At 52.9% G+C, this 26,256-nt stretch overlaps 8 protein-coding genes across 8 annotated transcripts; 4 read left to right on the top strand and 4 right to left on the bottom strand.

Moving 5' to 3' along the window:
• Positions 1–6,340: 6,340 nt before the first annotated feature.
• On the bottom strand, positions 6,341–8,628 carry SCP_1104370 (hypothetical protein; the record flags this gene model as incomplete). Its single annotated transcript, XM_027762872.1, has 6 exons — positions 6,341–6,838; positions 6,893–7,024; positions 7,257–7,481; positions 7,533–7,550; positions 7,725–8,405; positions 8,470–8,628. The coding sequence occupies 6 exons, from the start codon at positions 8,626–8,628 to the stop codon at positions 6,341–6,343; spliced, it is 1,713 nt and encodes a 570-aa protein (XP_027618673.1).
• A 1,136-nt stretch (positions 8,629–9,764) lies between these two features.
• Positions 9,765–11,306, top strand: SCP_1104360 (hypothetical protein; the record flags this gene model as incomplete). Its single annotated transcript, XM_027762871.1, has 4 exons — positions 9,765–9,791; positions 9,885–9,948; positions 9,999–10,966; positions 11,022–11,306. The coding sequence occupies 4 exons, from the start codon at positions 9,765–9,767 to the stop codon at positions 11,304–11,306; spliced, it is 1,344 nt and encodes a 447-aa protein (XP_027618672.1).
• Positions 11,307–11,896: 590 nt separating this feature from the next.
• SCP_1104350 (hypothetical protein) lies at positions 11,897–13,234 on the top strand (the record flags this gene model as incomplete). The annotated part of the gene is made up of 2 exons (XM_027762870.1): positions 11,897–12,889; positions 12,938–13,234. The coding sequence occupies 2 exons, from the start codon at positions 11,897–11,899 to the stop codon at positions 13,232–13,234; spliced, it is 1,290 nt and encodes a 429-aa protein (XP_027618671.1).
• A 1,214-nt stretch (positions 13,235–14,448) lies between these two features.
• On the bottom strand, positions 14,449–16,528 carry SCP_1104340 (Ammonium transporter 1; the record flags this gene model as incomplete). Its single annotated transcript, XM_027762869.1, has 11 exons — positions 14,449–14,682; positions 14,793–14,942; positions 15,010–15,048; positions 15,116–15,207; positions 15,268–15,367; positions 15,439–15,859; positions 15,910–16,012; positions 16,072–16,121; positions 16,175–16,188; positions 16,246–16,451; positions 16,504–16,528. 11 exons carry the CDS (start codon positions 16,526–16,528, stop codon positions 14,449–14,451), a joined length of 1,434 nt encoding a protein of 477 aa, XP_027618670.1.
• A 3,029-nt stretch (positions 16,529–19,557) lies between these two features.
• SCP_1104330 (hypothetical protein) lies at positions 19,558–20,249 on the top strand (the record flags this gene model as incomplete). Its single annotated transcript, XM_027762868.1, has 2 exons — positions 19,558–19,988; positions 20,075–20,249. 2 exons carry the CDS (start codon positions 19,558–19,560, stop codon positions 20,247–20,249), a joined length of 606 nt encoding a protein of 201 aa, XP_027618669.1.
• Positions 20,250–20,768: 519 nt separating this feature from the next.
• On the top strand, positions 20,769–21,375 carry SCP_1104320 (hypothetical protein; the record flags this gene model as incomplete). Its single annotated transcript, XM_027762867.1, has 2 exons — positions 20,769–21,144; positions 21,200–21,375. The coding sequence occupies 2 exons, from the start codon at positions 20,769–20,771 to the stop codon at positions 21,373–21,375; spliced, it is 552 nt and encodes a 183-aa protein (XP_027618668.1).
• An 874-nt stretch (positions 21,376–22,249) lies between these two features.
• On the bottom strand, positions 22,250–23,539 carry SCP_1104310 (hypothetical protein; the record flags this gene model as incomplete). Its single annotated transcript, XM_027762866.1, has 9 exons — positions 22,250–22,321; positions 22,431–22,532; positions 22,591–22,653; positions 22,722–22,755; positions 22,810–22,857; positions 22,912–22,977; positions 23,034–23,122; positions 23,179–23,371; positions 23,421–23,539. 9 exons carry the CDS (start codon positions 23,537–23,539, stop codon positions 22,250–22,252), a joined length of 786 nt encoding a protein of 261 aa, XP_027618667.1.
• Positions 23,540–24,683: 1,144 nt separating this feature from the next.
• SCP_1104300 (10 kDa heat shock protein, mitochondrial) lies at positions 24,684–25,180 on the bottom strand (the record flags this gene model as incomplete). The annotated part of the gene is made up of 4 exons (XM_027762865.1): positions 24,684–24,734; positions 24,788–24,973; positions 25,036–25,119; positions 25,178–25,180. The coding sequence occupies 4 exons, from the start codon at positions 25,178–25,180 to the stop codon at positions 24,684–24,686; spliced, it is 324 nt and encodes a 107-aa protein (XP_027618666.1).
• Positions 25,181–26,256: the final 1,076 nt, after the last annotated feature.

Here is a 26,256-nt window from a genome sequence, read left to right as displayed (position 1 = left end):
GTAGCGGTAATGTGTCCATAAACCTCTTCCGGAATGCATATTCCATTGGGTATTGCACCATGCGATCTGCATGGTGTAATAGCCTGTCGTATAGCTCGCTCATGCCTCCGCGTGATAAGCTGTACATCACCTTGTCGTACTTCTCGGATGCTATCAGCTCCGAGTCCTTGTGCAGGAATCGTCGGTGGAGGTGCATCACTGCACCCTCGAAGTACCACTGCCGTACTTCGCGGTTCAGTGACTGCACGTTTAGAAAGAACCAGTTGGCGGCATCATCTGTAAGACTTTGCCCCAATATCCATAGGTGATCCGCATCCATGGCATTGCCAGTGATGCGGAGAGTCTTAAAGTATTCCAGCAATTTCTGTAGCCAGACCTCGAATGCATCAAGATCGTCCTTCCCATCATATTGCGGCAGTGGAGGCATCTTGGTGACTCTAAGGTACGCTGGTGGTTCGTCGATGGGATCTCTTGATACCATCTCGTCCACCATTGTATGAATCCTCTGGATTGCAGGAGACATATCCGGAGGTATCGCTCCTGGGCCATGCGATCGTTGTACGGTCGCATGGCCTGTGTGCGTACCTGGTGCGGCTGTTGTACTCACTCCCGGGAATCAAGGGGGTCGGTTCACTGCGGTAGGGACTGCCAGGTTTGGCTGTGTCACTCCCGATTAGAATGTTACGTTCCGAGTAACGTTGGGCTGTTGCGTAGTCGTCATTGCATTCACTGCAGGACCGTATGTCGGTCCTGCAGATCGTGTGTTCGTTCCCACTATGGGCTGCCCTTGCAGCCCACGGGGGTATCCAGGTCCTGCAGGTCACGTTGGTCAAGGAGGCAGTGGTGGCAGAGTCAATCCATTGGATCGCGGTAGCCGTTGTCCTCCAGGTTGGTGTTCCTGAGGTGGCATTGCGGGCCTTCGACCATTTCTTCTGAAATGGTCGGAGTTATTCCCGTCATCTCCGGGGTATGGACTGGAGTCGTTTGAATCATCACTTCTGGGGTTGCCTTCAGGAGCTGCTACTGGAGCTGTTCCAGATTGGAGTGATCCCACGTCGCGCGAGGTGTCGATGATACCGGTGGTTGTACTCTGAATGCCCTTAATGCCCTTTCGGACTCTGAGGCCATCCGGTCCAAGTATCTGGTGTATATTAACACCCTTTGATTGTATTCCTCGTCCAGCTCTCCCTCTTGCTGTGGTCGGGCCAACCAACGGTACGCGCTCTCGATAACTATATCGGGAGCATCAGCTGTCGGGTCCTCAACCTCTGAGGGGTATAATCCTCGTTCTACCGCTATTTCATTGATGGAGTTCCTCGTTCCCGAGGGGATGGGTTAGTCCACTGGGTCAATTTCATCTCCTGAGGAATTTTCGAGTTCGTCCATTATTTTTTCAAACCACTCATTCTGCGCGTGGCGGGTCCGTTCATATGCCTCACGAATGGCCTGCATCTCGCGTTCTTGTTTTTCTTGTAGTTCGTCGAGCTCGCGGTTCGCTTCTTCTTGAGCCCGCTGAAGTGTCTCTCGGGCTCTCTCTCTGCGCACGCATTCAGACGAACTCATGCTTGCAGTGCTTCCTGGGGCTCTATCCTTAGCACGACATAATTCGTCCGCTAAGGAAGAGGTCGGTTGCGCTGGTAGGGCCGGGGATGGAAATCTCTGCGAGTAATGCGAAGGATGTCGTGGCGTCCTTCCCATTCTCGTTGTTTCCATTTCTTCACTGGCCTGATGAGATCCAGTGGATCTCACCGGTGTTCTGACGTTATGGCCAGAGGCGGGTTCCCGCCGCTGCTCGTCCGTTCGGCCTCCTCGTGTTGAGCGGGGGGGTTCGACGTACGACAGTGTAGGGGATCGTGAGGCTGATGATGCTAGTTCTTGCCCACGGTCCGTTATTTCTGGGGCTGGCGTGCCAGTGTCCGCATGCATGCCATCATTGGGTGCACTCTCGGCCACGTCTGCCAGAGCCACGTGCTCTGCCTGTCTTGACTGGGAGCGTGTTATTCGTGTGTTTTTGGGGCCTTGACTTGCCATTGGGTGGCAAGTTAAGCTTCTTGATTTCTTGATGGGGGTCTTCGCTGTCGAATAGAATTTTTCGCAGAGCGAAATGGACTGTAAAAAAGTATAATGGGGGGGCAAGGCCTTATCACACCGAACCTCAGATACAGTGCACCAAGCTCTATTCTGGAGCGTCGTGCGTGTATCAAGGTCGTGGTGTGTTAAGTCTCTGACTTCAACACACCGACGCATGCTCGATACACGCAGAGCGTGTACAAACAGTACACAACAATTATGTAATACATAATGAGATTAGATAATATTAGGGCACAAGTACCGCTTGGTACTTGTGCCCTGCAATACAACAGCAGCACGTTACACTCAGCCTATATAGCCTAATTGTCTTGGCCAACCCTATATCTCCATCCTATATTATATTCTTGGCCAACACTCAGTTTTATGGAAATTTACACAAAATGTTCCACCTCAGTTATATGGAAGTTTAGGTATATATTGGCTGAATGGGCTCAATGTCGTGCTGTGCCTGAAGTTCCTCCTGTATCTCATTTAGGTAAATATCTGGTGAGTTGTCGAGCAGAGCTATCATGAACTGATTTATGTCATCAGAGCTGTCTAAACAGGCCAAGCATATTGGTTCGAAGTTTGCTCACCTCCACGGCCTGTGAAGACAGCATATATGACTTGCCCAACCCAGTTCTGTCCTGAAAAACTTCTCCAATCTGACTCCAAAGTCTCTGAATGCATTGGATGACACAGACTGGCATGTCAAGGGAGATGGCAATCTGCGTTAATGTGTATCCCAGTGTGTAGGCTTGATAGATAACCCGCCTTTTGAGATCCTTCGAGAAATGTTGCCATACTGGAACCCTTGCCCTGAGATGAGGCATCATGTGAAGAAGCTAATACGCAGAAGCTAGTGCATAGAAGTACAGAATGGAGACAGTCCGAACGAATGAAACAGATGTGCGAGAGTAGCACAGCTGCGATGACACTGAGATAACCATTGTCGCGTGCTCTGACAGGAGGACTCCGGAACTGCTGTACAGTGGATGTAGTGGGACAATTGAACACAGCTTGAATACACACAAAATAAAGTGGTGGTCCTATAGGTATTAACCCTGACATAATGTAGTGATCACCCATTAGATAGGTGTGGCATGTTTGTCTCAGAAACTCAGAAATACTGTGCAAATGGGCTCAGTATTTCAAGATATGCTCAATTTACACTTTTTGAAAATCTAATCAGGTTATCCCCTGCATATTCACAATCCCGTTCTATTACACTAATTTTCAAAGGAATCGAATAGGTATTAAGAGAGCTATAGCGGATACAGTGTACAATAGAAAATGTGACCAAAAATAGAAATTTTAAGCTCACACCCTATATTCCACAAATGGCTGTAAATAAGGTAAAAAAGGACAAAAAGTCGCAATAAGTGTCATAAGTAAAAGTTGGATTTTCCTAATGCACAGCTGCATCACTTTTGTCATAAATTCCCTCCCGCTTTCATCTTTGCTTAACAATAGGTGACACTAGGACTGCGGGCACTAGTACTGGTGGAGTGTTTTCGCTAAATGGGCCTGCACTGACTGCTGGTAGACTTTCCAACAGAACCAGGGAAGAGCTTTCAGAGGAGGCAATGATAGGGGTAAGGAGAGTATTATTTGCTACTAAAGGATTAAGCATTCAAAATAAAATAGCAAAAGAAATGAATGAATGGAGACTAGTAATGAGAGCGGTGGAGAGTAACAAGACTTAAGTGCAAAAAACAATGGATTAATCCATCTAACTGACCTATCCATGAGAAAACATAGGACCCTGGCATATACTCCAATATGTCTGATTCAAAATCCCTGAATTTTGGCCCTTATGTCCGCACACCATTTGGGCCCAAATACCTGCACAATGGATCGAGTTAGCCAAATTTGGTCCATTTATACCTGCATGGCCGATACACAGGAAGCATTACCACTTTTATCCATTGGAAATAACCTGGAAAAAAGCATGGAAATCAATAATATATTTTCAGAAGAAAAACCTCGAGAAAAAAGTGAGAAAAGAACAAAACATTCTCACAGTTTTTTCCCTTGAAAATAAGTTGCCTACCATATCAAGCAACTGGACATGACAGGACATGACAGGACATGCCAAAACCCGGACAAAATTATCATATTTGGTGACCAACTTATTTCCAGTGAAAAAACTGCGGAAATGCTTTGTTCTTCTACACGTTTTTTCCTCATGTTTTTCCCGCAGTATAACTTTGTTGATTTCCACGCATTTTTCCAAGTTATTTCCTCAGGAAAAAAGGAGTTATGCATCCTGTGATATAACCTTTAAAAAATGGCCAAAAGTTACAAACAAATTGCAAAAATCGCCCAGGACACGCAGAACATGCTACGCATTGCTGAACCTATCGACACTATCTTGACTCTTCATGGGCAGCTTCCGTCTCATGTACATCATCATTTCCATCTTCCTCTTTGCTCTCCACTTCTGAATCAACCATCGCGGTGTTCAACTCCTTGCCCCGCAATAGTTTTGATAGATTACCAATGGCATTAGCAATGTTTTCAAGCTGGCTCTGCAGTTTTTTCATGAGCGGAGCAGAAAACATGCAGAGTGTGACAACTTCAAGTGAATGGCCATCCGATGTTTCAAGTTCATTGCGTGAGATCGTCAGCAGATGCGAAGCATGAATTTGAGGATTCCGGTCAGAATGCGATGCGTAATGCTTGTTAAGGATATGGGAATTCACTTACTCGGAGAGGGCACTTAGAGGTTGTCCCTAGCCATCCAAAAATGTCCGCACTACCGGATCAGACATGCTGGTGACGGTTCAACTATGTCTGCACAGTGGATCAGGTGGAGTGCCAGGATTTGGCCTGTTCTACCCGCACTTAGTCTCAGATGTTGGCCGAATTTGGAGGTCACTTCTAGCATCAGAAAAACCCAACTTTTACTTAAAGGTGTCCTTATGTGACTTAAATGCACTTATGGGCCTCAAATGAGGTAAAAAAAAAGGACAAAAAGTCCATAAGTCATATTTCCTTAGAGACTTAAAAGTCGACTTTTGGGAACTGATGGGCCTTGAATAAGGCAAAAAAGGACAAAAAGTCGGAATAAGTGTCATAAGTAAAAGTTGGGTTTTCCTGATGTACTCGCACCTGGATCGGACATGTTGCAGCATATGCCGGGGTCCTGAAAACATCTGCATCCATATCCATATTCATGCCAAGCCCATCCACGGATCGTTCATCCAGTTGACTGCTATCCATGCTGGTCCCTACACGCCCAACCCTACCTGGGCTGATCCACCTACCTGGAGCGCCGGCGTGATCTGAGCTGATGGAAAGCCTGGCTGGTGGCTTATCCCACACCTGAGGATGGCCTGATCGGTGTTTGACTTATGGAGACATCCTGCCGCCCCTTACAAAAAGCGACACGAGCCAGGTCTCCGCCACCTCTCAAAATTGGGAGGTTATCTAAGGCTCATTAGGGGATGCTTCTCACTTTAGATAGAAGAATTATATTGTGTACTTGTTTCAAATGAGTAGACATTGGCAGCTATGGTCTCAAAAGGACCTGAACTGACTTAGCTGATGGACCACCCAAGAGAAGATTTGACTTAAGGCTTGCTTTGACTGCATCCACAGCCGACCATGCCGTGCTCACCTGGAGTGAGAACCGAGCGGAGTTGTAAAGTCATAAATATATCTTCTCGAAGGTGCCAGCTCATGTTCCGACCACCTCTTCCTTCGAGCTAGTCTCGAACCTCATGTGAGAGGCCTCTGAGAGGTCCCCCGTGGGAATCATTGAGTTTGAATATTGACATCGGCCCAACGGTATAGCACGGTCATGTGACCGCGGCGTGGTGAGCAGCGTGACGACGTGTCTGTCCTGGCAAGTAGACACCTCTTGATCTGTAACTTATCCCTCCTGGCTATGAATGATGACCCACCCGACTCACGGGGATGGCTGGCTACTCTCATTCAAGAAAAATGTGGCCTGTCACATGTATGGCCCTGGCAGTTAGACCACGCACTCAATCTTATTGCCGGCAACGACCTATTCCTTGTCATTGCTCCAGGCTCTGGCAAAATACTCATTATATGCGCACCACTTCTAGCTGCTCAGAGCCACGGATGTTCTGAGATTGCTCTTCTGGTTGTACCGACTAAGATTCTGACCGAACAGCAGGTATTAAGAGTTATATCTGAGTTTCGGCTCCTACTTCTCACTGCAAAGGCATCAGGCTGCAGTCTTTATAGCTTTCAGGATCCGGGCACTTGCAATTAATGAAGACTTCATCAGGGATGCCTACTATGAAGGAAGAGACCTCTTCAATGAGCTATGTGAAGGTAACGACATACGTGTGGCCGTCATTATGCCATGGATGCTGCAGAGCGAGCGCATTAGCAAGATAATCATGGGAAAGAAGACACGGGGCTTGGTTCGTGTGCGAATAAGAAGGAAAGTGCCGACGGTCATTGATTCATCGATATTAGAGCACCGGAGTGACTCTATTTCACTCTTGCGAAGGCGTAGCAGTCGCTTTTTGTGCGACTCAGTGAATAGCTTCACCACAGCATCACGGCGAGGGGACAGGATGGGAATGTACTTCAACCAGATTCGTAGTACATGGCCTGCACCAACACCACGAATATGTGCCCAGTCGATATCATCAAGGAGGTCCTTCAGTGTTATCTTGAGGCGTTCCTTCTTCAACAGGTTACTAAGCAGTGGATCTAAGTCCAAAGCTCCCATAGGAACATCCTCCAGCTTAATGAGAGTTGCGGCAGTACCACTGTGGACTTCGTCCTGGAGTAATGACTAATGAGTCTGACTGACTTGGGTGATTTCATATGAACATACCGAGTGTGCCAACATCTTTTGCCATGCACGGCTCATCTTGTTCACGTTGTCGTACAGAATGAGAAAATTGGGGGCCTTTGTCTTAACCCTCCTACCCCAGCTTTTTATGCGCTCACTCGAGTCTGCACCTAGCTGGTGAAGATGTTCCAAAACTGCATGATAAGAGATCAAAAGACCGAAACGGCTTAAAATGCGGAACACATGTCCTGGTGTGTTACATAAGAATAAGATGATTCCGATGACGGTTGGGAACCATGTCGCATATTGATACCGAAAGTGCAAGAGCATAAACATTGAGACCATAATGCCCTGTGGTTGATGAGTCTTAGTACGACGAACTCAGTATGAAAACCAGTGTACATACCAACCACGGGTCTCTGCGTATCTTCAACATTGCCAAAGTCTCATCGGCAGCAGCATCATCTTCACTTTCGTCTGCCTCTGGCTCCAAGATTTCGAAGATGTCTGCCATTGCATCGTCTTGCGCACTATCAACACTCTGTGACCGAATCTCGACACAATCTTGAATCTTCTTTCTGGTCCAATCATTAACTGCAATGGTCAACAATAAGGCGAACATCACAGGAGCCTAACATCATAACGTCAGAGGATTAAATATTCGGTAGAATCTATTACATACCTGCTCTGACACTCGAACCTGCATGGAATGCATGTCTCAGTTCAGGAGATCATCCCACTTTGCGCTCCCATGAATGGAGAACTCGTTCGAGTGTTGGAGGAGCTGCTCTGCTTCGCTGTCCAATCTTTCCAATATTGTTTCCGGGGCCCAGGAAAGAAAATCTCCGCGCGTAGATATATGAGTCATACCCACTGAAGGAGAGAAGCGAGCGGAAGGGGACCGCGCATAGGGAGGCAGAGAATCGAATGAAGCCGGAATGGCACTACCATCTTCGAAGACCTCAGATTTCTTGTGGTTGTATATGAGCCTGAGGATGTCAATAGGGTGTGTACCAGGCCTGCTCCTCTTCCGCAAGAATGCAGCTATTGTTTGATACACTTCTTGATGTGTATTGTGGCCGGGTGTAAAGAGCTGAACAAAAAACTCCCCGATGCTCGAGAATCCGAGTCTCTTTAGACAGCGCAATGCAAGGAGAATGCGCTCCTTAACCGGGAGAGAGTTGTACCACCCAGCGACACTTCGGCCTGTAATGGAGATCGGAATGCCTGAGAAGAGGTCCTTGATAAAAATGTCTTCAATGTCGTTGACAGTAGTTCGGGTTCCTCTGATTGCGGTATCAGGGATAGCTGTCGGAGGGACCATGGTGACAAATTGTGAAGGGAGATAACTCTTCAAGTGGGAGGGGGTTGATGGTACAGAGAAGTATGGTGCTTGTGCCGTTCCGTGGTATGCATAGTGAAGCGGGGGTGGCAGTATATACGGGAGATAAGGGGTAGAATGTGCTAATAATGCGCCGCGAGGGCTAGCAGCATATGGCTGGAGCTGCGGTGCGAGGAGAGGACCGAATACATCTCGTGGCTGGTCCTCAGTGTCCTGTTCATTCACGGTCAGTCTGCAGACACTCAAAAATTGTATAGCCGCATCATGTGTATCTTACCGGTTCGCTTTGTATATCTGTCGACAACTCGTTGTTGCACGTGTTGTTCGTAACGTTTTCGCCGTGTTCAAGTGGTTGGCTCACCGTCGGGGCCTCAGGATGCTCCTCAGTGGTTTCGGTGTCTGTTACTGGACTTTGTCGAACAGATGAGGGTTGCATAATGGCGGATATATGAGTAAAAGTATGCATATGGGTGTCGTGGGCACGCTCAGATACGCGTCGCGACGCGTCTCGCTTGCCCTGAAAGTTCTGTGCGCGTTTTTGCCGTCGGCATGTTCAAACTCCGCAGTTCCCACGGGGGACCTCTCAGAAGCCCGTCATACGAGGATGCAGCCTCTATATAGAGGAACAACGCTTTCTTCCTATATACTAGAGGCTGGTTAACGAGCCTACCTTCGAGCCCACAACGTTCTATTGAGCTGATTCATAATCTCGTCGACTTTTCACCCTAAGGCGGCGGCAATAAACTTAGTAAGTACATCATTTGTTTGCTCAATGCCATCCTTTCACAAACACGTTCCAGAAGGTGGCAGCGGCACAGGCGGCGGGCAAGTTCGCGGCGAAAATTGTGCCGCTGGAGGTGATGTGAGTGGGATGCTTCGGCTTAGGAGCCAGCACTGCGGTTCATTCTTTTTTTGGGTCACAGCGGTACCAAACTGACTTGGCCTTCGACAGACAGAATGTTTTGAGGGGGCGGTTTGCACTCTGCGCGAGGTTGTGAAAGGTATGCCCTGCCGTCACAGCCGGCATGACTCGTGTGATCGGTATACTGACGCCTTACCGCCCAGGATTCAGATATTTTTTTCATTGACATTTGCAGCACATCTTGCATCCACGGTTGCGAGGGTATTTCATTGTTATGTAGTTAGACATTGTGTACTTGAGACAACAAATATATTTCGGTGCAAATTATTTTTTCTGTATGTTTTGAAGTCACCGCCAGGCCTAGGCTGGGTGAATTCGGCAAGCACAAATCCAGTCGACCCGAACAAACGGTTGCAACAGCCCGAAGCTTGGCGGTTAACGGTTGTTCGGCTGCACGGAATTCAAGATCCGTGAGCTGGCTGGCGTGGTGCTGAACGGTCAGCTTAGCTAGACCCTTTCGATCGCCTGCCCATCAGAGGTAGGCCTCGAGAGGGTCCCGGGATATGCGTAGTCACTCTCTGGCTAAGGTCATCCGGACGTTTCCGCAGCATCCTCTGGCACCACCCATCATCTTATCGGTTTTAGCTGATTGCCAGCCCTCCAAGGGATGGCCGTGTAGTCCAGCTGAAAACCTTCAAAGTTTTGTCCGGATGCGGAAACGACATCCGAGTCCTAGGGTATGTATTCAGGGGTTCCTGCTGACCTTTGAACTGCACCTCGTCGATTGTACAACACCAAGTAGATCTAGACCACTTATTTAGCTGCCATAGACGACGGTGTGCTCTTCCACAAGTTCACGCACTTTCTCATCTTCGCGGCTGGATAAACACATCCGTAAGTGACGTGGTAGCTCTCGAAAATTCCCTACTTATCTGCTAACCCAGCGCAAACGATGTCGCTCTTATCGTTGAATGACGATGTCCTCGAGATCATCATATCCTTCATACCCTCACCTGATGCCTGGCGATTGGCACAAACATGTCGTTATGTGTACGATGCTGCTGTCTGCCAGTACCTCTCCATTGTGACCATCAAGAGCTGGCGGCAGCTTATCGGATTCTCTTCTTTTGTAGTGGCAGAACCATCTCGCAAGCTCTACATAAAGGCCCTTGAAGTTTCACTGCATTACAACCAGGAATACTCTGAATGCATCCCTGCATTTATCGAAGTGCTTCGTGGTGCGGGATCTCTGAGGTCATTGAGTATTAAATACGAGCACTTTCTCCATCCATCGTTGACTGGCATTCTAAACCCCGAGCGCATCTCGTACCTCCGAGTGGTCTCAAAATTCCTTGAAGTGCTGACACACATGATCAGTCGCCCGCGTTATCTCAAGGTCTTCCTCTCTACCCATGACGACGAAGTGCCCTTCTGGCATGCCCTGGAGAACCTCACTGGCTGTCTAGAGACGCTTGATTGGAACCCCATTCAGAGTCTAAATCCTGGGATTAATAATGTCTGGCCACATGTGCACTCTCTGAGTGTTCGGCTCCATCGCGGGCGTTGGTCACTCTATCACCTCGCACGCGCATTCCCCAACGTCCGACGTTTCAAACCCGACAGTTGTGGCGGCTACGACACCCGTCCTCTTTGGGCATCCTTGGACGAGCTGGAGTCTAACTTCCCATTTGTGCTCTTCTCTCGCGTTCGCCGACTCCTCATACATGATGACGATTTCAGTGATGGACCTTCGAAAATGGTGCTCCACATGCTTCGGCACACGTCACCCGTGGTGCTTTCATTCGGCACATACCGTCCACGTCTTATCCCACATTTGCAAGACCTCACACCCAGGTTGAAGTATTTGAAGGTCGTGACCCACGCAGACGCCAACACCGAGCATCAGCAGTCGGTGAGTGCATTGAGGCTGCTGTAGGATGAAAGTTTAATTGGCTTCTGTTGTTCAGCTCTCCATCGCCCGAGACCTCCACGGTCTTCAACTGACCGCGCTCTGTCTCTGCTATCGCAACAGCTGGATGACAAAACCGCAGTGTGATCTCGCTCGCCTCGTGGGTCTCGCGCAGCAGGTTGCAGCGACTCTCCCGACACTGGGATATGTTGGATTTGACTATACGCTGCGATGGAGAGATGAAATGCATGTCTTGCTGCCACTGCATTTTCGATCTGATTTTTCACATTTCCCTTCGACGGGTAATTTACACATTTCTAGCTTTTGTGTTATGTGCGAATAGTCAGGGCGTTAATAGGGTGCGTTGTGAATTGCTGTAGGACGGGGTCGCGCCAGATCTTGTTAAAGACGACGTTCACCGAGGAGTCATCTACTGTATAATCCTTTCCAATGCAATACGTTTCGCAAGAATGTGCCATAAAACCATTTCTGCCATCCCTCATGAATTCCGAACACCTTGGTCCTGTAAAGTTGTTGAACACTACGCAATCGGAGGAGCCCATCTCGTTTGTTAACCTTCTCCGCCACGGCAAATCTTGTTCCGGGACATTGAAAACAAGAATTGAAGCTGATGTGAGAGTTCGCACGTGCACGATTAGAACTGCACACGCTGAAGCGCTCAGGCTTGTTTCTTTTCAGTCATCCAGTCATCTCCCCGCCCTGAACACAGGGCGATACTGGAGAGAGCAGGTACGATGTAAGTGCATGGCTGTGCCAGTATCCAGTGTTCGCTGACATTGTTCTTCACGTTGACAACTCTTTGTAGAAACGTTAACTGGACTGAGATTTAGTACGTCGTGCCTTAAATTGTTTTGAATCCACTGAATAATCCGTTGATTTATGCAGCAGCGTATTCAGCATCGAGCCTAGGCTATGTTATTGTTAGCACTCAACGATGACGTTCTCGCAGCGGTTTTGTCCTTCGCAGTTCCGGTCGATGCGTTGCAATTTGGGAAGACGTGTCGTCATGCATACACCATTTCCATACCTCATTATCTCTCCGATGTGAGCATCAAGAAACACGCACAGCTATCTGGCTTCTGTGCTTTCATGCTTGCCGAGCCGTACCGCCGTCCGGCGTGCGTACACGCATTCCATCTCGGGACCTTGCGTCCGCAAAGGTCGGACCTTCTCGCACTTTCCGAAGTCCTTCTTCATGCGAAGTCACTCGAGTCCTTGAGGTTGGATCATCTAGAAGACCTTCTTTCAGAACCGTCGCTAGGAGACGCACTTGCCGCCCTAACATGCCTCGATAGTATCTCCTTCTCCTTCTTAGGCAAAAGTTGTTCCGCATTGTTGCCAAGGATGGCTAGTCGCCCACGAAACATCAAGCTGGAGCTTTTCGTGGACCTCAATCTCCAAGGGTGCATGCTCAGCAATTTTGCTGATTGCTTAGAGACCCTCCAATTACGCCTGACGTTTGGTTTTCAAGACAGATTGAGCGTCGACGTAATCTGGTCGCGTGTGCGGACCTTGCACATTCACGATCCAGGGGATGTCTTGCTATCTCACCTTGCGCGTGCATTCCCCAACGTTCGACACCTCAAGTTGCGGCTCTGTCCCGTGTGTCTAGATTTGTCCCCGCATTGGGCCTCCTTGGACGAAGTCGATACAAGTGCACCTATCGAGCTCTTCTCCCGTGTCCGCCGACTTACACTGGGCTACGATGTTATAAAGGCGCCCGAAGAGAGTAATCGTGCCGCTTTGGTTATGCTGCAGCATGCGTCGCCAGTAGTGCTGACATGCGAGGTGCTCCCGGAGACTGTTGAGCGTATCCCGGAGGTCGCGCCTGACTTGAAGTATCTGATGATTACTCTGAAAGAGGACCGCAGCGAGGTAGTCGATCTCGCTGTTTCATCTCAGTCGGTGCGTGTTATAGGGTATCGCTCACTACCGTCTTGACTTTTCTTCCAGCTCAGGATTTCACGCGCACTTGACGGACTTCCCCTTGTTGCACTTTCGTTTGGACTGCGCAGTCATTCTCCACTATGCGACATTCGTCGCCTTCAATATGCTGCTCGGCAGACGGCAGCGGCGCTGCCGACGCTGCAGTACATCGCTTTTGACACTCTATTTGACCTAGGTTCACCTCGATCCCGCTGCTGGTTCCGCGTAATCTCGGGCGATGATGGCCTACCTCGGGTCGACTTGCTACCGCGAGTCGAAATCGATGTGGTCGAGCCGCAGTTACTCGCGCTGGACCGCGCATGATCGCGGACGTTCTTCATGCCCGTGCCGTCGCACATATGTGCATTGCCGAGAATGTGGTGTTTGTGCGGATATACAATGTCAACGTCATCGCTCGACGACGACGGACACGTCCTCGACATCGTCATCACCTGGCCACCCCCGATGCGGGGCGTTTGGCAGACCTGCGTTGTGCATGTGCTACCTCCGTATGTCCCAGCTGTCAACGTCAAGAATATTTAACAACTAGGTGGATCCAAGTTTCGCGCATCGATGCCCGCCGATCCCTTGCACGCCTCCTCTCTGAGGGCACGGGCGGCGGCTTCTAGGAGAAGAATGGACTGTCGCGGTGACCGATGGTCAATGAACGTCACAGATAAAAAAAGAACGCAACACGTTTCCGCTGTGGCAGTCAGTTACAGAGATGCGGAACAGGAACTCGACGGAGTTCTTAATCAGGAGGGCCTGAACATAGAGGCAGTCGCAGCAGCGTCGCCATGGGCTTGGCGTATCCCGGACGTCGCGCCTCCTGAAGATCGACACCACGAAGCCGTTGACGTCAACTCTCACTCGGTGCTCTCACCTCGCGTCCCGACTCCCCGCCTTGCCCACACAGCTCAGCCCTCCCTAAACGGCGCTCATTTGCTGCCCCACAGGTGACCGCCCCCCGTGCATGCCGTGGTCTCCACCGACTCTTCGCGTCGATTTTTGCCTCGCAAGCCGGCGGCCAGGAGCTGCGTGGATTCGAGACATTCGGTGGGGGCGGGGGCGGGGGCGCGCAGGACCGCTCGTGAGCGCACGCGATTAACCGCCGCCCGAGGTCGGACGCGGCGGCGCGCGTATCGTTATGTACGCTAGTCAACTCCCCTGTCTCACCTCCGCGCGCGTGCGTTTTCGAATTTCCACCCGTCGAGTCACATCAGCTCCGCGCTACTTAGTACTTACTGCCCGTGCGATCCTACTATCAGCGATACCGATACACACGTCTCGAGTAGGTGCTTGCGATTGCTATTATACGGATAGATATAGGACGACGGGGATGGGATGTGATAGGACGGGACGGGATGGGGGGACACGGCTGCTACGTACCGTACCTGTATATCCAAGCTGTTGGTCTGTTCGGCAGATATATGCAGTAAGAAAGTGACGACGCTCTACCCTCTTCCGCCCCACCCACACCCACACAACGACCAAAAAAAAACTAAAACTCCACAACACAACACAACCCAACGCCGGGCTCACGCCGCCTCCCCCTGCTTCTCGTCCGCGACGCTCGCGTCCACAGACGCCGGCACGGGCGCGGACGCTGGCGCCTCGCCGTCCGCGTGCCCGCCGGACGCGGCGAGGTCGAACCCGACGTAGTCGTACGCGAACTCGCCCATCTCGGCGTCGTCGATGCCCGTGATCTCCGCCTCCTCCGTCCCGCGCAGGCGCATGTACGGGATGTAGTGCATCAGCCAGAGGATGATCGTCTGTCGAGGGAACGCAACGCGTTAGCGACCGGCACGGCGCAGCACCAAAGGGGGGGGAGAGTAAAGGGAGGGAGCGAAACGGGGAACGGGGGGAGGAAAGCGCGGCTCACGGTCATGACGAAGGAGTAGCTCAGGCCGGAGACGGAGTCCGCGAGCTGGATGCCGAGCTGGCGCCAGTGGTGGTCGAGCCACCCGCCGGGGATGGTCGTGATCCTGTCAAAGTCCGCCACGCTCGCCTGGGCGAACAGGCCCGTCAAGATCTGCCACACGCCGCGTCAGTCAGTCTCTCTCTCTATCCCGGGCGAGTAAGGGAGGAATGGGGCGCACGTTTCCGACGATGCCGCCGATCGCGTGTGACGCGAAGATCTGCGGAAGGTAAGGGTGAGTGAGGAGAGGGAGGTGAGGGAGGGTGAGGGGAGGGGGGCGGACGCACGTCGAGACAGTCGTCGTACCCGAGGAGGAACTTGAGCTGCGTGGCCCAGTTGCACACCGTGCCGGCCATGAAGCCGAAGAGCACCGCCGCGGCTGGCGGGTGCGCAAACGCAAGTCAGCATTGGGAAGGAATGGAGGGGGGGGGGGACGTACGCGAGCCGACGAAGCCGGAGCCGGGGGTGATGGCGACGAGCCCTGAGATGGCGCCGGAGCAGAAGCCGACGGCGGACCATTTGCGCTCGAGGCGGTAATCCTGTGCCACATCATCAGCCCCTTCCACAAAAAAAAAGGTAAGAACGCGGGGAAGCCGCCGCATGCACGCACCCACAGCATCCAAGTGATCCCGCCGACGCTCGCGGCGAGGTTCGTCACGATGCACGCCTGGATGCCGCGCAAGTTGGCGGAGAGCGCGGAGCCGCCGTTGAAGCCGAACCAGCCGAACCACAGGAAGATGGTGCCGAGGACGACGTAGGTGGTGTTCTGGGGCTTGTACGCGAGGCGCTCGGTGCCGTAGCCGCGGCGCTTGCCCATGTATATCGAGATGGCGAGCGCGGCGGAGCCGGAGGAGATGTGCACGGGGGTGCCGCCGGCGAAGTCGAGGCCGCCGAGGACGAAGGACCAGCCGTTCGGGTTCCAGGTCCAGCACGCGATGGGGTCGTAGACGAGGGTGGACCAGACGAAGACGAAGACCATCATGGGCCCGAGGCGGCCGCGCTCGGCGAATGCGCCGATGGCGAGCATGGGTCTGCGGGCGCGGTTTAGCGGAGAAGCAGAGGGAGGGGAGAGAGGGCATACGTGATGGCTGCGAACATGAGCTGGAAGACGCAGAAGGCGAGAGAGGGGATGCGGGCGCTCCCGACGGAGGGCTGTGCGAGGACGCCCTTGAGGGCGAAATAGCCTGCGGACGGCGTGCGGTCAGTGCGCAGACGAGGAGTGGCGCGGGTCGACGATACGCACGCAGGTTGCCAATATATCTGTCGGCGGAGTCGCTGAATGCCAACGAATAGCTGGGGTCGCGTGCGTCAGTCCGGCGCCGGAACGAAAACCAAGGGGAGCTTACCCCCAGAAGAACCACTGGAATAAAAACGGGGGTTAGAGCGAGGCAAGGATTGGCGGGAAAGATGAACTGACCTGGAAGGAGACGACGGCGACGCACATCATGGACGCCCATATCATGGAGAGGGCGTTTTTACGACGGAGGAGGCCGGCGTAAAAGTAGCCCACGCCGGGAATCATGATCCACACGAGGGCGGTGGAGCAGAGGACCCAGGCGATGTCGCCGTTGTTGTAGACATAGGTCGTGCCGGTGGAGGGGTCGTAGTAGTTGATGTCTCCAGCTGCGGGGAAGGGGTGAGCACGGGGAGGAGAGCGGCACGCGAGAGGGCGTACAGGCGTCGTAAGTTACATTGACCATGACGGCGCGATCTGGGAGGGCAGTAGTGTTTCGCCTTTGGGGGAGAAGACGGCAGGAGGCGAAGGCGGCTTCGTGGAAGAGAAGAAGGGGCGCAGACGCGGACGAGCAGCGATTAAAGCTCTGCGCGCGTCCTTGGCGATAACGGCTTCTGCAGCTTATCGCCCAATGGCGCGCCGGGAATTTATCGCCCTCCCGATGATCATCTCTCCAGATCTCCACAGATTATTTGCCCAGGAACACCAGCACCCGCCCCCGACGCTCCCTGCGCACGCAAACCCACCGAGGCTGCATCCCAGTGTCGCGCGACCAGCCGCGTTTCACCCAGCAAAGAAGCAGCTCACGTGCCAGCGAAGACGCGAACTCGATCATCTCCCGCCAATCTCGCAACTTGCTTCCCCAAATCCGGCGACGACGCCTGAACAGTTTACGCGGAGTTTGTCCGCCACAGCGCGCGCTCGCCGCTCCTGCTCCCGTTATCGTCGTCCGTCGTCGTCCGGAAACGCTCGAGCACGCCCGGCCAGGTCTCGAGCTCGAGCTCCCCGCCCAGCACCACAATAATCACATGCCCGCCGTCTCTCCTCTCTTTCACTCCGATCCTCTGTGGGCATCGAAGATCATCTCCTCCGAGTCCGACAACGGCACCGCAGTGCCAGGTACGAGACGCACGTCACAGCTATATACGCCACCGTGCCTGCTCGCTCACGGCCTCCTGTGCTGCGAACCCCTGCCCATATCCGTCCTCCGCGTTGTTGCCTCCCACAGACCACTGTCAGGCGTACGGCATCTGGCACCCGCAGCGTCAGCGATCAGCCTTGGTCTGCCACGGAGAACAGGCATGGGATATAGGACACCGCTGCGAGGCTGGCACACGGGCGAGTCACCTCCCGGTCCTTTGCAATTCGGTCTCGCTTGCGGCTGTGATGACGATACGACGCAGAGATAAGAAACCCATCTTCAAAAAAAAATGCTCCGTGCGCGCAGCCCAGCCCAGCCCGAGCACCCCCGCTCGCGTCCGATCGCAGCCGCGATGCGTGCGCGCGGTTATCGGTGCACCGGACGTCGTCGGGGTCGATAGCCTGGTGCGGGGAAGGAGAGCGGCGCACGGATCCATTTTGCGTGCCTGGCGAGCTGGCAGTTGCCGCTAGGACGGGGCTTGGCGCCCCTGTGTCGTATCTGTGCGAGGAGGCGTTAGCTGTTTGTGCTGCTGTGCGCGCCGTGCGTGGGTGTTCGCGCTATTCGTGGAGTGCGCGGGGTTGGCTCATCCAGCGCCCGCGGTCTTGCTTCTCTTCGCGGTGTGGATGCTTCCTGTGCTCACCGCGCTTCTGAACCGGCCACCCTTGGGCGCCGGGCCTCGGGACGTCATGCGATGCACCAGCGACTGCCCTTGTCCTAGCGACGCACACGTCGCGCAAGTCTCTCCCTGCGCACTCCCGCCGCTACAACGCTTATATATATCCCAACCCCTCGCGGAGGACGCACACGCTCTGTCGGACGTGTCTCTCTCTTCTTTTCGCCGAGGTGAAGCCGCGCTTCGGGCTCTCCATTTGCGCCATGAAGCCAGGAACCCAGCACGCGTTCCGCGTGAGACACACCCAGATCGGAGCTCCCGTCCTTCTGCGCAGGAGATCTAGAAGGCGGCCGATATATATGCGGTGTGTGTGGGCACGCTTCGATCTTCGACGGCACACACGCGCGCCCACAGGTGCGTACCTGCGCGCGCGGTGTCGGTTCCCACTACTAGTTGCCTCGGCCCCACGTGCGCTGCCAGGGTTGTCTTGGGGGCAAAGCTATGCCCGGGGTGCGTGTACACGGTGTGCCTTTCCGTCTTTCTCTCTCGACCTGCGCTGCGGGCTGCAGACCGACGGACGCGAGACGTCGAGGGGGCCGCCTCGTCGCGCGCTGTTGGTGCGAGGAGTGCTAGTGAGGCGTAGAGTGAGGTCTTCGTCATGTGAACTCGTCGCGGCTCGCTTCCGACTCGGATATGCACGGGGGCGCTGAGATGCTTCTGCACTCGGATTGGGATGTCGGATACTGGTGTTGAGGACGCGGTCGACGAACATGCGGGCTTGTGCTGACGCGATGTTGACCGCGGGTCAGACGTGGAGACAGGTAGCTCGATGCCGGCTTTCCTCGAGTCGCGCGCCCGAGTTGAAGTGCAATCTCCGAACGCCCGTTGGAACCCTAGTCCTGTGGATGGGCACTGTTCTTTGTCGTCGGCGTCGTCGTCGTCGCTGGACGGGTTCGTGCGTCTCGGTGCGCTTCACCCTCTGGGACGGCTACTTACTTCGCGGCGCACGATCGAGACGTCGACGAGCTTATGCGGAGCGCGTAGCAGCAGCAGCAGCACCCGGCGGACGTTCGTTGTGGCTTGCTCATGTCCATATCTACCGAACGCTGTACGAACCGGCGATCGAGCTGTATATAATTCATATCATCGTCAGACCCCATCCTCTTCCGCGTCGTCGTCCTGGGGTATGTAGGCCGGAGGGGTTGCCAGCGCGTTTCCTCGTTGGAATACGTATACGCTGGATCGGCGCCGGTGTTCTCGTCGGTTCATGGACGAGGGCGCTGCTCGAAAAGTTTTCACCGGCCGGGAGTGGCGGAGTCGGTCGGATACCAATGCCTCGATTTGAGGTACGAACTGATGTTTACTTCGTTCACCATATGTCTGTGCGCCCTTCCGTCCACGACGTGCGCGTTCAAATGGTGTTTCTCCTCACCTTTGCCAACGCCGAACCTTGCGCTGCCATATAACGTTGCGTTCGTACAGGCGGGACTCGTGAATATCCCGATTATTATAACACCTTGCGCTCGCCTATGAAATATCGATAGAGTTAGAGAGGGTTTAATACTGAAAAATACATGACCGCCTACCGATCGAGGGAGAAGGCGAACGTTCGGCGGAGCCCGAGCTTTCCTACCCTCCGAAAAAGGATCGTCTATTGCCGCATCGGGCAGGAAATTTTCTCCGGTTCCACCGCCTGCTGCCCGTCGTCAGACATTCTACTATCTGTATATAATCCTCCAGGATGGCAATCAAAGACGAACCCCGCGAGCTCGCACTCCCCAAGAACGCTGTGAAGCCCAGCAGACCGCAGCCCAAGCCGGGCTCTGGTGAAAAAGAGCGGCAGGACGCGCTCAAGCAGCTACGCGACTACCGACGCGCGGCGGCGTGGCCCGTGCACCGCTGGCCGCTCGAAAAGTGCGCCGCGCTGGAGCGCACGCGCATACACCTCCCGCGGACGTACCGCGCGCGCGGAGGGCTCGAGGTGCGTGCCGTGCACTCGGGCGCGGACCTGAACGTGCTCGTGCACCGGTTCTACCTCGAGGAGGTGCGCGGGGGCGAGAAGGGCAGACGTGACGGGGACAAGGAGAGGGACGTTATTAGTCGTCTGGATGGAGTACAGCTGTGCGAGCGCGGGCCGAATTATGTTACGGCGGACGACGTTGTCCCGCGGAGGTCAGCGTGCTCTCCCTTCTGCACCGATGTGGGGCATGTGTGTCGCGTCTTTCTTCCGTGTCGTTGAGCGCTGCTTCGGTCCACAGACATGAGTATCTCGGCCCGGATCCACGCGTCGTGGGCTACTTCTTTGACGGCGCGGGCGAGGTACATGTGCGCTTCTGGGACGCGTTCCTCCGTGACCAGTGGATGGATACGCAGACGTGGCAGTTCGACGTGCGGATGGACGAGCATGGGAAATGGGCCGAGAGGGAAGATTGAACGTTGAACCCTAGCCAAGGGATTAGATCTAAGTGCGTAGATTTTACAAGTTTCGTTCTTGAACGTTGAACGTTGAATGCTGACAGATGTTCCAGTTGACCGAGGCGCAGGATGACCATCGACTTCGAGCCGTAAGTTGTCTTCTCATCACGGGGAGCACTCGGTATATCTAGGGGAGATAGGCGAGTATTACGAGAACGCGTTGCATCATGCATAGAGCGTTGACTGGTCCCATGATATTAGATACTACTCAGAGTCCAGAGATGCTGTATTGACGGTGAGTACTTGAGTATCCCAAGGCATCGCATGCTCGGAGAGGCACCGATCGTTTCATTTCAGCGTACACCACAGTCTTACTTCAATTAACCGCCATCTTGGGAACATCAATGGCTGGTCGACCGATATATTTACAGAAGACTCTATTTAGCATGAAATGATGTGCCTACTGCTACGCAAGTTCTGCTCAGTGTCCCGCTCAAACAGATTGCCTTTCTCGGCGACAGTGAGATACATTGGACGATGACGTCAAGCCCTCGTTCCTCCCATATGATGTCGCAGCTCCCTTTGAACCTGTTGCTCTGGAAAATCACCGACGGTACACATCTAACCGCACATGATAACGACTTTCATGCGCTTTTCTCCACTAAGATCCTCGAAATCCAAATCCTGGATATCAACTCGACGTTGATTGACAAAACCCGGCCACATGGACAGGGGGAGCGTCGCTCAGATGTTAGCATGGTTCAGGGCATGGTTGTCAGAGATCCAGAAACGTGGCATCAAGTCAGCAGCTTCTTTGTTACGGTGTACAGAGACTACGTCCTCCCATTCCACGGTAGGAATGAATACGACGACGGAGTCGAAGGCAGTAAGAAACCCACCGTAGTCATACTTGGTACGAGTCCGCGCTGCACACCTACCACCGTAGAAATCGTTTAAACCATGTCTAGGGACGATCAAGCTGACATCAAAATCTGCAGCACGTGGGGGTATCGATCTAATGGATGATATTACCATGAAAGAGAGCCGCAACATGCCTACTCCCGCGGATCACGCAGTCGCGGTGGGGAACCAGGCAAAGGGTGACCGCAATAAAGTAGGGAAGGCCAGCAGTAATGTTTCCTGAGGTGCGGTATCATTTCTTTTCACAACATTCCACCGATTCTTATTCATCGGGCAGAGTCTGTTATATCGCACGATAGGAGCGTCCATTTCCGAGTCTGGTTGAGGAGACATGTCCTTGAAGTGTGAGTAAATGACATCTCCCTCTACTGCATTCTCGAGAACTTACGGGCCCGCAGTCGTGATCAGTGTTACTTTGTACAGTAGATATATCTGCGCCTGAATGCAGGTGCGCGGCCGCAATTCAGGCTTTCGAGTGACGTACGTCCTCGTAGTCGTGATATTCACACTCGCGGTTCAGCCTTCGTATCCAATCCTGGCGGTTCGATCCTGTCTGCGCTGCCGACCCTGAGTTCCGCATGTTATAGGTGGCTGATGATCCACGTCATCAGCATAGCAGCATTGTGCTAACGATCTCTAAGGTGTCCGAATGGAGTTTTTTCGTGCCGTGGAAGGTTAGCAAATGAAGGAAGCTCCTCCGAGTCTGACGCAGTGTTCAAAAACTTTACAAGATGATGATGTTCGGAAGTTGTGATCGTGACGCCTGAGAGAGAATGATGAATGACAGAAATAGTTTCGGCCCGTGCGTGAGCGACTAGGAGTGCCGATCACGACTGCAGTCGTTAGTTCTCGAGAGTGCAGTAGAGGTGTCATTTACTCACACTTTTAAGGACCTGCTTCTGACCAGACTCGGAATTGACCCTCCTATCGTGCGACGTAACAGATTCTGTATGTCCAAGAGGTACGAGGCTCGGAGTTAGTGTCACTCTGTACAGTAGTTATATATGCGACGCAGATGCACTGCGATTCAAGCTCCCAAGCGATGCCCGTTCTCCGAATAGCCTCCGTCTTCAATCCTTGTAGTTCAATATTCCTGTTCACGCTGCAAAATCTGAGCGCCGCATGTCATAGGCGGGTGACTGTCCACATCGGCAGCATCCTGGCAGCAACTTCCAATGTCCCGGAACAAGATTTGCCGTGGCGGAGAAGGTTAACAAATGAGATAAGTTCCTCTGATTGCGTGGGACAAAATATAGGGTGGGGGCTATGGGTACGCACGTCTTTGTCTGCGAGCTTCGGGAGTGACTTAGTTTTCTCGCGTCCATGCCGGATGTGCACGGAGAACATCCCGTTCGTCTTCGTTTCAATTTCCTCCTTCCACTGCGCGCGTCACGCAGTCAATATCTCATTCGGAATGCCTGTTGGAGAGCGAACGTACCTGGAGGAGCAACGCGGCGGGAACGACGATGAGCGTCGGGCGGTGCGTGTCGCCCTCGCCGGGCTGGTTCATTGCCATCGTTGCAATCATTTGCACCCTTGCCTACATGACGAATTAACATCTAATCTCACGTCGTCGAGAGAAACGTATCTAGACCCATGTCGTCTAAGCGCAGAGCTAATATAAGAAGGTGAACAAGGGAGGTTGGCGTAGACGTACGCTAGGATGCCACCTTTGCGCGGAGTATTGCGTTCTTGATCAAGCATCCTATTGAAACGGTGTTCTGCGCGGGACAGCGGAGAGGCATGGACCAATACTTACCAGTTCACGCCAATAGCCTGGTGCGGCAAGAGGCGCACTTCAAGACCCGGGAGCAGGTCGCGAGGGCTACCACGCAAAATTCAGCACACCAAAATTAATACATGCACAACGGAAGAGCATACTCGTGCAGCCCCAGCTTCTCCATCGCAGCGTTGACAGTAATCCCATGCGACGCATTTTGTCGATCGTCCGCGTCACGAACTCGACCATTCTGTGCGCACACCCGTCCTTCAGCAATACCGCTACTCAGAGAAACGCACCACACACCTCATATTGGTCCTCGCAGCCCAGGTCGATGCGATGCACCGGGGCCTCCAGGTCGTACCGCAAGCCGTCGCCATTGCTCACGATCCCGCCGACGACCCCACCGACTACGACGGGGGAAGCGCCGCCGCTGCCAGAAGGCGAGGACTGGTTACCCCGCGGTTGCGTACCGAGAATTTGGGACAGCAGTTGGGCACTGGCTAGGGGTACAAAGAATATTCAGTAGGTCTTCGGCCTTTGCATACGATGGATGGATAGACTCGCAGAAGAAGACGAGCATCTCGTTCATGAGGATCGGGTACTGCTGCAGGAGGAGCATGATGTTCTGGGTGGTTTGAGAGGGTGGGATGAGAGGGGGAGCCATTTTGCGAAATCCAGACGAGCTGCTCGGTGAGAGATCCTCGGGTGCACGCCGCACATATGAAGCATGGTGGCCTGCACCGAGAGCGAAGATCCGAGGTTTACAAGCAGAACACGGGTCTTCGTGGCCGCGAGGACAACACGTAAGAGCATCGGCATGCTCAAACCGAGGCGTGAAGGACCACGCACTCGCATACATGCCGCTCCCCGCTCATCCGACGCTCTACTCGAACTAAAGCATTCGATATCCAATATCGTCACACGTGCCACTGAGAACGCTGACAACTAGAAGCAGCTTGTTGAGGATAGCATAACGGCCGTTTCCTCCATCGAGTACAGGCAGCAGCGGAGGGATGTCAGCCAAGGCGATCAACAACCTGAAGATGGTGAGGGACGAACTGGAAGCAACATACACCGGACGACCACGTACCATCTCCGATCATATTCTGCAAATTCTCCAAGAACCCATTTCGGATCACGAACTCGGGCCAATATGGCTCCCGGTTTCGCTTTCCAAAGCAGTCAAGCATGCTGCCGCGGTGATTCAGCTTATAGAGCGATTAAGAAGATAATTGATTGCGCTGACCCAGAAAGCATCGATCCTATCGACTTACTGACCTGAGAACGAAGGAAATACACTGCTGTGTAGAAACTCATGCGCTATTGATATTGTGGTAGTGTCGGCAGCCAAACGTCCTGCCGGAAGGTCAGAAGGTACTTACAAATCACTAGTCGATGTACGGTGTAGAGAGTCGTCACTACCCAGCTGTAACAATTCACGAGACAAAGTCGTTGCTAATTTCGAGCGGATATGTACTCACGAAGGGAGAGAAGCAACCCAGAACGCAAACTTGAGAACATTAAACGGAACTCACAGTTTTGGCCCATGGATGGCCCATGAGGGCTGATCGACTAAGCCACGACTGAGGGGGCATCTGTAGCGTATACCATTCTCATACCATTGCCAGAAATGGACGCTGGCAGTTGATGAGCGGAGTGTGCATAGAATTGCAAGGGGATGCGCAGATAACAATGACAGAAAAATTAGTATTTGATACGGTGCAGATGGTAGCAAACTTTTTTTCGAAGTAAGATCCCCGCCAGAACCTCAACGTGATAGCTCGCTAACCTCAAGCTACGGAAATCGCTCACTCCTGGATTTTCGCGAGGATCTCGGAGTCCCTGAAGAGGAAGTACTCCTACACACGTAACATCAGCATCGAGCCCACACGACTCGCATCGATACGCTCACCTCCTCGCCGACCTTGATCGCATTGCCACCCCAACCGGGCAACAAAACACGGTCCCCAGCTCTGACCGACGTAGGTAGGACCTGACCGTCCTTATTCGGCGCACCAGGGCCGACGGCGATCACGGTCGCCTCTGGGAGGGGCTGGTTGGTCGCAGAGGTAGGCAGGAAGATACCGGATGCGGTTTTCTTCACACGAACACGGTGAGCACCCCGCTGAGGTCTCACTATAATGAACATCATTGACGTACCGCGTCCTGCTTGAACCGCTGGACGAGGACACGGTCAAGGAGAGGCACGACGGCCTTGATGGACTTGAACGTTGCCTGAGCAGCCTACACATCGAGAGCAGTGAGCATCGCGACCACGCTGACGGTGAGAAAGGCGACACACCATGAGGAGACACCAGTGAGGTAGAAACAAGAAATGTTTGCGGAGAAGGCTTGAAAAGACAAGTCACGAAGGGCGTATTTTCAGGCTGGTTGTTTGCTCCGAACAAATAAACTCTCGAAGGCTACCGAAATTCACAGAATTTGTCAGAAAATGCCTAGAAAATCGGAATGTAGCACATTGAAACACGTTGAAAAGGTGAGTTACACGCCCAGCGGTGGAAAGTTCGACGTCCACCGGCGTCCACCAACGTCTGCCAACATCCGCCAACGTTTGTTGGAAAAAAACAATGCGGCTTGCAACGGGCCTTGACATCTCCTTGGGACTTGTAACTGCCTTGCGAGGGGACAAAAATGGTGCTAAAGGTACTCAAAATGCCTTACTATCAGACCCGGATGTGCCAAATGACCCAGAAGTGCCAAATTTTTTCCTACGGCTCTATTCCCTTACCTGATCACTTCGAAATTGCAGAGGTACAGTGTAGGACCGGTCACTGATACACCCAAAATTTGTTTCCCTCTGTGTGCTTGCTGGCAACATCATTTCCACATTCCTATTATACAGCATTTTTGTAATGTACATGATAATCATAAGGTTGGGCTCAGCCATATCCCTCCAATGTCATGTGCATTGCACTTATCTTGTAAATCTAACTGCATTGGAACAACTGGATGGACATCGAATCTTCAAACAATGAAAATTAGTTGCTAAGAATCTCGAAATTTCATCATTTGTCGTTCTCTGAAAGAGTGCCGGCCCGCGAAGTTTTTAGATTTTCAATGTAAGTCTTCTGCACATGACACCAGATGGTTATGGCCATCATTGTCATTTAATAAAGATAATCTTTTCGACTAATAAGCAGTAATTTAGATAAGAATTGTGTCTAATAAGCAAAGATCATCCTTCAGATCCAGGGATGGCAAGGTCACGCTCGACCCCTTGACCTTTGACGGGGTCAGTGACCTTGACGGGGTCCGACCCCCAGGGTCACGGAGGTCAGCGCGTCAAGGCATGACTGACACGGCTCGGCAGCTTCGGCAGCGACTAAACGCTTGGTGCTTAACACTGGCGATGCAGTGTCT

This window comes from Sparassis crispa, assembly GCF_003851025.1.
Source record: "Sparassis crispa DNA, contig_000011F, whole genome shotgun sequence".
NCBI classification, from domain to species: domain Eukaryota; kingdom Fungi; phylum Basidiomycota; class Agaricomycetes; order Polyporales; family Sparassidaceae; genus Sparassis; species Sparassis crispa.
This window is presented reverse-complemented; position numbering and strand designations above follow the sequence as displayed.